Here is a 9509-nt window from a genome sequence, read left to right on the forward strand (position 1 = left end):
CCCTCCGATTCCCCACCTTCATTCTTCCCCTCCTGCTATCTTTTTTTTTTTTTTCTTAACATATATTGCATTATTTGTTTCAGAGGTACAGATCTGAGATTCAACAGTCTTGCACAATTCACAGCGCTTACCAGAGCACATAACCTCCCCAGTGTCTATCACCCAGCCACCCCACCCCTCCCACCCCCCACCACTCCAGCAACCCTCAGTTTGTTTCCTGAGATTAAGAATTCCTCATATCAGTGAGGTCATATGATACATGTCTTTTATGATGGCTTTTTAAAGAGAAAGAACTAAAGATCAAAATGTTTCAAGAGTAGCTAATTTGTTTGTCATCCCATAAATAATTACAGCAAAATTAGTGCCTCTAAAACCTAAAAAGGGTATTGGCGCAAGGATAACTATACACAGATCAAGAAAATTTAAAGTCCAGAAATAAATGCTAACATTTACGATTAACTGATTTTTGACAAAGAGGCCAAGACAATGGCAAAAGAATAATCTTTTCAACGAACGAGGCTGGGACAACTGGATATCCACATGTAAATGAATGAGCTTGGACTCCTTCCTCACACCATACAGAAAATTGACTCAAAGAAATTCTAGACCTAAATTTAACAGTCAGAACTAAGAAACTCTTAGAAAAAACACAGGCATAAATCTTCATGACTGTGGATCAGGCAATGATTTCTTAGATAAGACACCAAAAGCAAGGTGTCAAAAAAAAGGGGGGGGTAACAGAACTTTATCAAAATCTAACACTTTGATAGCTCACAGGATACCATCAATAAAGTGAGAAGAGAGGTCACAGACTGGAAGGAAATATTTGCAAATCATATTGATAAGGGACATGTATGTATATACAATATCTAAACAATTTTTCATTAGTATATAATAAAAAGGCAAATAGCCCAATCAAAAAATGAGCAAAGAATCCAAAGAGACATTTCTCCAAAGAAGATATACAAATGGCCAATGATCACATGAAAAGATGTTCAACATCATTTATCATTAGGAAAATGGAAATCAAAACAATAATGACATACCACTTCACACCCAGATGGCTATAATCAAAAGACAGATAAAAATGAATGCTGGTGGGGCGCCTGGGTAGCTCAGTTGGTTAAACATCTGCCTTCGGCTCAGGTCATGAACCCAGGGTCCTGGGATTGAACCCCACATCAGGCTCCCTGCTCAGTGGGGAGTCTGCTTCTCCTTCTGCCCCTCCCCCCTCCTGCTTGCTCTCTTTCTCCCCCAAATAAATAAAATCTTTTAAGAAAATGAATGTTGGTGAGAATATGGAGAAACTGAAACCTTCATATATTGCTACTGAGAATGTAAAATGGTGCAGCCACTTTGGAAAAGATTGACAACTGAATTGTACACTTTTAACTGGTAACTTTATGATATGCAAATAAAGCTATTAAAATCTTAGAAAAATTGAACATAATAAAAAAAATCTTTAAACAACTAATTTTAGGGTGCCTGGGTGGCTCAGTCGTTCAGTGTCTGCCTTCGGCTCAGGTCATGATCCCAGGGTCTTGGGATCAAGCCCCGCATCGGGCTCCCTGCTCTGCAGGAAGCCTGCTTTCCCTCTTCTACTCCCCCTGCTTGTGCTCCATCTCTCACTGTGTCTCTCTCTGTCAAATAAATAAATAAAATCTTAAAAAAAAAAAAAAAGAATTCTCCAAAAAAAAAAATTTTGATTTTATATCACAATGACATGTGTCATCATATGATTCTTCACATCAAAATATCACACATATATACTTTTATCAATCCCAATATACTGAGCCCTTTATAGAATCCATTTAGTGTGTGTTTTTCTTTTAAATTATTTTAATCCAGAAATTCTAACTTAGTATCACTTTTTAAGAGTTTTTCACCAGATGACCTGAATTGTTTTTATTTTACTTTCATCTTCTATACTCATAATTAAACATCTTTTTGTGCTTGAGAAGAAATGTCTACAGATGCATTTCTGGAGAACTGAACAGGAAAAAAGGAGAAATCAGAATGCTCTCTCATAGAAAAATGAACATAGAACAAACTGTCAAGTAGTCAGTGATAACCAAAGAAATGAACGAAACCCCTGATGCTCTTGCCTGTTCAGCATTTGGTAAATTCTACTTATTACACTGCCTCTCACAATGTTCATCTTTGTATAAAGCCAAAATGCAGCTTCCCACATTAGCTCACCCACACTTGAACACTGGACTACTTGGTTGTCTGCACAATGCTCACGTATCTACTCAATGAGCTCTGGCCCAAACAGCCACATTCACACCATCCTTCCTATGGATGTCTATAAATGATATCAAGTGCTAAAGTAGAAGGATGAAGAATATGTAATTGACACAGTTCACCCAGGCATCCTGCAGGTGGACAAGACATCCATGTAGTAATACTACTGTGGCAAACTTGATGAGACTCCAGGTATCCCCACAGTATAACAGCAATTACTAAACTTCAAGAATAACCAGGTTACTAAGAACACAAATTAACACAGAAAAATTCCACCTTCAGAGTCTGAGTCCTACCACTTGGACATCATCAGTCATATTATCTCTATGCTTTTCATACAAATACCTTCAAGAAGGAGGGGACAACTGTAAAATTTCTAACTCCTAAAACTGGGAACTGGAACACAGAACTGCATCCTACACTAGGAAAATACTTAAAACCAAAGTGATTTATCAATTTTAAGTATATGAGGAATTATTATTAAGAAGGCAACTGAGGGCGCCTGGGTGGTTCAGTCGGTTAAGCATCTGCCTTTGGCTCAGGTCATGATCCCAGGGTCCTGGAATTGAACCCTGCTTCAGGCTCCCTGCTCAGCGAGGAGTCTGCTTCTCCCTCTCCCTCTGCTGCTCCCCATGCTCGTGCTCTCTAATAAATAAAATCTTAAAAAAAAAAAGAAGGCAACTGAAGCAGATTTGCCAACCCCAGTTAAGCCTTCAGATGACCACAGCCCCAGCCAAAATGCAGACTGGAACCTAGGGAGAGACTCTGAGGCAGCACTACGAAGTAAACCACTCCATAATTTCTGAACTGAGATAGTAAAGTTTGTTGTTTTAAGCCATTTAAAAACCACTCAGTATTCTTTATCTCCACTCAGTTTTAAATAAAAATGCAGGGATTTAAATTATAGTGGAGTGAATTTATGCTGTGTCTCACCTAAAATTTCTTAACTAGAAAAGCATTAAATAAATAAACAAACAGGAACTGTAAAGCTACTCCTTCCTGAGGTCAACAAAGACAAGTAAGATAGTTTTTTTTTTTTTTTCAAGAGTGAATCAGCTGCAGATCTAAGCTAGAGAATGTTAGATTAAATCTGTAATTCCTACTGACTCATCTCACAGACATTTTTATGTGAGTCTGACGAGGCTAGAGCCTATGGATCACCATGAGCTGGGCGGTGGGAGGGAAGAAGCTGGCTGGCTCCCAACCAGAAATCAGAGCTGGTGCAATGTTGGCTTCATGCTGTGGAATGGAACTGGGATCTACAGGACCTGCAATGAGCTACCATTACAATGAGCTAAAACCAGTGCTTGAGAAATACTAGGTAATGACCAGTATGCTTTCTTGCCCAATCAGTCTATGAGGCAGCAAACCAAAGGAAAACAACAGATAACTACCATAAAACATTCAAAAACCATTTGGTAGCTGGGTCCCAAGGTAGCCATTCCATAGGTATACACTGCTACAGAAATAACCACAGACCACCTTGTTTTCAATGAGCTCTAAACTGGATATGAAATAATACTCAGCATTCCAGTACACTGACAGCATTTTTGTTATAAAAATGGTTTAAAAATATCACTGGTTAATAAAAATAGAAAAAAAATTAACTTGCCTTATTCCATAAGCAGAAAGAGTCTTTAATTTTAGAATTTGCTATATCGATACACAAACATGTAACGCACAAAAGGATTACTTTCCTCTTTTATTTTTAAAATAGCACTAAGATAATAAAATACGCCAGAAACAGGTCAGTAAAAAACAGCCATAATTGTTCTAAAACTTTATCAAGGCCTGCAAGAGACTTCTACAACAAGAGGTAAAAACGTGAGTTTAACTGCTCTTTTGTTATTTTTAAATGCTACTTTTTTGTTTGTGGAAGGGACATTTCAAAGCACTAGATGACAGTTCCAGTGACAGCTGTTTTTCTTGCTCTGTATCTACTCCAAAGGAGTATCAGTGAGAAGCACTGAGGTCCCATCTTTCCCAAGAGATGATGGTCTTACAATTTCACCACATTGGTCTTTCTCAAAATCTCTCCTAGTGAATAGTCAAACACTAAAAATATTATGGATAAATTAAAAACCAAACAGAATCTCTGCCCCACACCCCAAGACACTATGTAATGGTAGACAGAAAGCATTTACCTTCTTCCCTCCAGTCACAAACTGCTTGCAGCTGGATCTCAGGAAATGCGGGTGCACGGCAATGATCTACAAGGGAACAAGGACCCATCACTGGTTTCAGAGTCACAGTTAAAGCACAGAATGAAAATCCTTTATACATGACAGGCAGCATGATCTAAAAATTATCCTGCTAGCTAGGTAAGAAGTCATCTATTCAGGTAATAGTCTGCAACTGAGGACATCTGAGTTTTGCTCTTCTGTGAAAAGATTTCTCCTATGAAGCCAGGTCAAAGCTAAAAGATGAGAGTGAATTAGTTCTAGTTTCTGGCTGAGTGATGATTCTCTGAGTGGGCATCCACTCTTTAGGGTCAACTGAGGCAACAAGATGTCACAAATGTTTGTAACGGAATATGATTCACAGAAGAAACCCAGAGAAAGAACCCAATGATCTCCTTGTCCGGGACGCCGTCCAATGATTTGAGGGCACCAAGTGGAACAGGTGGGACAATGGTTTTATCTTACCCAACTGCAGTTATCAACCTTGTGTTTTTAGGGCCAATCTCTGTCTGGAGCTCCACAGTCATGTTTCTGAAACCTCCATACCGTTTTCACCAGATATACTAGTTATCTGAACTCAAAACCAAATTGGCAACGTCCTGACTCAAAACATCCCTTCCGGCAACTGACGGCATTGCCACACACCACTGCCAGGGCAAGAACCAGCTCCTCCCTCCTTCCTCACCCCATCCTACCCATCACGATGGCCTGCAGCCAAGTCAACCTCCGAACAGCTTTCTACATCCCCGTCTTCGACTCCCCCTTGACTACTCCTGACACTCCCGTTCCTGAGGTCCTGCGGTGCCCTGCCTCGAGGACAGCATTAGCCTCCTGAATTGCCTTCGGCTTGAAATCCCTCTCCTGCTTAAATCACCCTCCACACTCGCAGAGTTGCCTTTCGAAAACACACATCAGATCCTATCTCTCCTTTACCTGTTGATCAATAAGTGTTTGAATAAACAAGTGAGAACAGGGGCGCCTGGGTGGCTCAGTCGTTAAGCGTCTGCCTTCGGCTCAGGTCATGATCCCAGGGTCCTGGGATCGAGTCCCACATCGGGCTCCCTGCTCCGCGGGAAGCCTGCTTCTCCCTCTCCCACTCCCCCTGCTTGTGTTCCTGCTCTTGCTATCTCTCTCTCTGTCAAATAAATAAATAAAAATCTTTAAAAAAAAAAAGTGAGAACAATGAATGACCTCTCCCTTCAACTCTAATCGTCACTTTAATGACCATAAGTGTTATCTAAGACCACTCCTCCTGCCGCACGGCTATCAGCCCTCCAATCTATACTGTATATAGTCGCCATACTCATTTTCCTTAAGCTTAGCTCAGTATATGTCACTTCTCTGCTCTTAAACATTCAATAATTTCTCCTTCTCTACCACACGGAGCCCAAATTTCTTAGCCTGAAAATAAAGCCAGCCCCAATCTGCCTGTATGGCTCTCCTGCCAAGTCAGTGTTTTCTACGCCATCTAAACTAGACTGTTTCTGCCACTTCCTGAACACAACTTGAACTTTCTAGCTTCTCCGTTTATATTATATTGTTCTTCCACACGGAAAGCCAGTTTCTCTGTCCACCCTGTCCATTTATGAAAGCCACCCAAATATCACTCCCCCTGTGAAGCCATCACCAACACGGACAGCTAGAAGTAACTTCTCTCGGCTTTGGACTCCTTAATATTGTTCGTACCTCTCGAGTCTTGCATCGCAGACTGTGTGTATGTATCATCTCACTCACTACAAGAAAAGATTCCTGGGGACAGACTGATATCATAGTCATATAACACACATCCTGTGCTCTTTTATACCATCAAATGGTATCTAGTACTTCCTAAGTGTTGAAGAGACACTTACTGACAAAATTAATGCAACATTGGTAGTGCTCAAAGTGCTGTAATCCTTATTGCCTTCATTGAGAAAACCCTTAGAAAAATTAAAACTTGGGCGCCTGGGTGGCTCAGGTGGTTAAGCGACTGCCTTCGGCTCAGGTCATGATCCTGGAGTCCCGGGATCGAGTCCCACATCAGGCTCCCTGCTCAGCAGGGAGTCTGCTTCTCCCTCTGACCCTCCTCCCTCTCATGTTCTCTGTCTCTCATTCTCTCTCTCACAAATAAATAAAATCTTAAAAAAAAAAAAAAAGAAAAATTAAAACTTACTGAATACTTACTTTAATGGGGCAGTCAAAAGTCTCATGAAATTCTTCTCCAGAATACAGTCCAAATACCTGCACCTGAAAAGTAAAATGGATCCTGTCAGTTCACCCTGACAGCAACAAAGAAGGCTGCTGACTGTGAGAATACATACTATTGATTTAAAAAAGCAGAATATTTCATAATCTAAGGCCCCTGTGATCTCTATTAACTATCCAATGAAAACAATTCTATCAGGATGAGAGTACTCCACTCCAATTAAGCTTTTATAAGCATCTCATGGATAGAGTTCCCTTTACTCACCACAAATTTGTTTTATTAAATGGATGCCAGCTTTTAAAAATGAAATAGATACAAATAGGTTATTAATATTCTTTTATGAACTTCCCATAGGCTGGCCCTAAAGGAATTATTTTTTCCTTCCCTTGAAGGAAAAAGGTGCTTCTTTTTTGAGTCATATATATATAAATCAACCATGCAGATCAATGTGGCAAGAGATTAGGTGAACTGCACTTCATTTATAATCTTATGTTGAATCTACTGAGAGCGTATAAATGTGAGATTTAAGTTTCTACTTCCCACTGCCTCCCTTAAAGTTGTTCCAGACTACTTTATCCATACTTAAAAACTGAATAATATACATTATTGCCGAGGGTACGAATCACAAATTTACAGCATGATAAATTTTTGTGACCTAAACATATCCCTGCAGACCCCATCCAGATCAAGAACTAGAACCCAAGAAGCGCCTCTGTGTTTCTTCGTATTCAGTAACACCGTGACAAATTAACCATTCCTCTGAAGTCTATCACCATAGATGAACTGTGCTGGTGTTTGAATTTTATATAAGTAGGATCGTGAACTATTTCACTGGCTTCTCCCTTACAAGATTTATCCAAAATGTTATGTATAGCAATAGCTGGTTCTTTGCCATTGCTGCATAGTATTTCAATGTACGAATATACCACAATTCATGTACCCCGCCTTTTGTTGATCATTTGGGTTGTTTCCAAATTGGGGCTATTATAAATAATGCTGCCATGAATGCTATTTACAAATCTTTTGGTGCACTTCGATACACATTTGTGAAGAGTACAGAAGTAGGAGTGGAACTGCTGTCATAAGCTCTGCATCTGTTCACATTTAATAAACAGCCAAACCATTTCACAAAGTGGTTTTGATCAATTTACACTCTTCCCAGCGGAGCTGAAGACTCCAGCAGCTCTCAGACACTTGCAGCTAACTACTGGGGGCACTCAGAACTATCTCCCAAAACTTGTGATGTGTGCATTCTTTTTCAGTCTCTAGAAGAGGGGTATTATTTCTTCTTTAATTTTGTAAGAATTGACTAATGAAGCCATCTAGGGTGGGGTCTATGTGAGAAAGTTTTTAATTACAAATTCAAATTTTTTCAGTAGTTATAAAACTATTCAGACTTTTGATTTCTTCTTGTTTTCATCTTAGTAAGTTGTGAGTCGTTCATTTTTGCGAGTTTGAAGAGGAAAATTTACTCCTGATACAATTTTTGGAGACAAATTCATTCATGAAGAGGTGAAATCATGAGGACACCCATTTTGTGACTACTGTTTTCCCATCCTGTGCCAAGTTATGTTTTCTGGGTTCCAACAACAGCACATGGTACAATGTAACAAAGAGGGTATGTGATTTACCCAGAGGCGGTCTGTTAGAAGGCATTCCTGATGTGATAAATGCATGCATACCCCACTACCACCTTGCTTCTCATTGTTTGGAGGGAATCATCATTACTGCACAGTTAAGATCCCTGGATACTAATGGCCAGACCCCACTCTAGACAAACTAAACAGTTCCGGTGGGATGGAATGGTATTTTAATTCATTTACAATTTATTTAAATTATTTATTTAAAACTTAATTAATTATAAATTTTAAAATATTTAATTAAATGTAGCTAGCACTGAAAATCCTGCCCTGCCTCATGCAGTCCTTAGAGCAACACTGCTAGGTATGAGAGCAAACACCATTATGCCTGCTTATCAGATGATACTGCCAAAAAAATAAAGGACTTGGCCAAGGTCGTAAGAAGCAAGAAGAGTGTTCCATACCTATTCTCTTACACACTAACATTATATGAGCCAGCTTAAAATATGGAAATAAGATATCTTCCTACGGAAAGTGTAGAAAAGTGGAACCGGGAAAAAAACATCCAAAAGCCCCAAATATTTACCAAACTAAAGGGAAGGTGAACGTCAGACTCTGAATTAGGCAACTTTGTGACCAAAGCTGAAACTAAATGAAGCAGACCATTCATTCCAATGGATAAGCATCCTTCTGGCTACAGGAGGGTAAAGGTGGTTTTAAGAACAAAAGTTAGGTGATTTATTTTTATGGTGGGAAAAGTATATGAAATGTAAATAAATGATGTATGAACCCGCTGAAAAAGACTGAGCACCAGTAAACAGAAGATAAATATTAGGACTGTGATTCTAATGGTTAAGTTAAATTATGAATTACCAGGGATAAGTGCCCCTTTAAAAATTATGAACCCATATTTAAAAAAATTATGAACCCATATTGGAGATGTAATAGTAGAATAAGGGGGAATCAACAGAAAAGCGAACAGACTACAACTCTGGGGTCAGTCCCTATTGCTACATTTAACTGAATAACCTCTTCCTCAAATATTCCTATTGTCTCCATCAACATGGAAAACACTGTAATTTCCACAGGACAAATCTCATAAACTTGATCAGTACAAGCAGGGTGATTTGTAGAATCACCCTTCGATGTTTTGGTTCATTTCACTGATGTGATGGCCAAACGAGCTAGTCACAAGTTATACTACCACAGCTAATAAAATCCAAACACAGTTTTTATCTATTTCTTCTCCCTCCCTCTTTATTTATTTTGCCACTTTTGTCAGTGAATATCATACTCGTCTGTGAAAGGAATCTGCTGAAT

General features: G+C 39.3%; 1 protein-coding gene across 4 annotated transcripts in view; it reads right to left on the bottom strand.

Moving 5' to 3' along the window:
• The window catches only part of VPS41 (VPS41 subunit of HOPS complex), a 162409-nt gene that overhangs the window by 80351 nt on the left and 72549 nt on the right, over nucleotides 1-9509 (bottom strand). For 3 of the 4 annotated variants that reach the window (XM_081800757.1, XM_081800758.1, XM_081800759.1), the window contains 2 exons: nucleotides 6588-6650; nucleotides 4389-4454 (listed from right to left, as the gene is read on the bottom strand). In XM_081800757.1, the coding sequence (XP_081656883.1) occupies nucleotides 4389-4454; nucleotides 6588-6650 (129 nt within the window). The remainder of the gene's footprint in view (nucleotides 1-4388; nucleotides 4455-6587; nucleotides 6651-9509) is intronic. The other variant, XM_081800760.1, reaches the window with a different exon arrangement.

The sequence above is a fragment of the Leptonychotes weddellii genome, chromosome 12 (genome assembly GCF_054177405.1).
Source record: "Leptonychotes weddellii isolate Sample4059 chromosome 12, ASM5417740v2, whole genome shotgun sequence".
NCBI classification, from domain to species: Eukaryota; Metazoa; Chordata; class Mammalia; order Carnivora; family Phocidae; genus Leptonychotes; species Leptonychotes weddellii.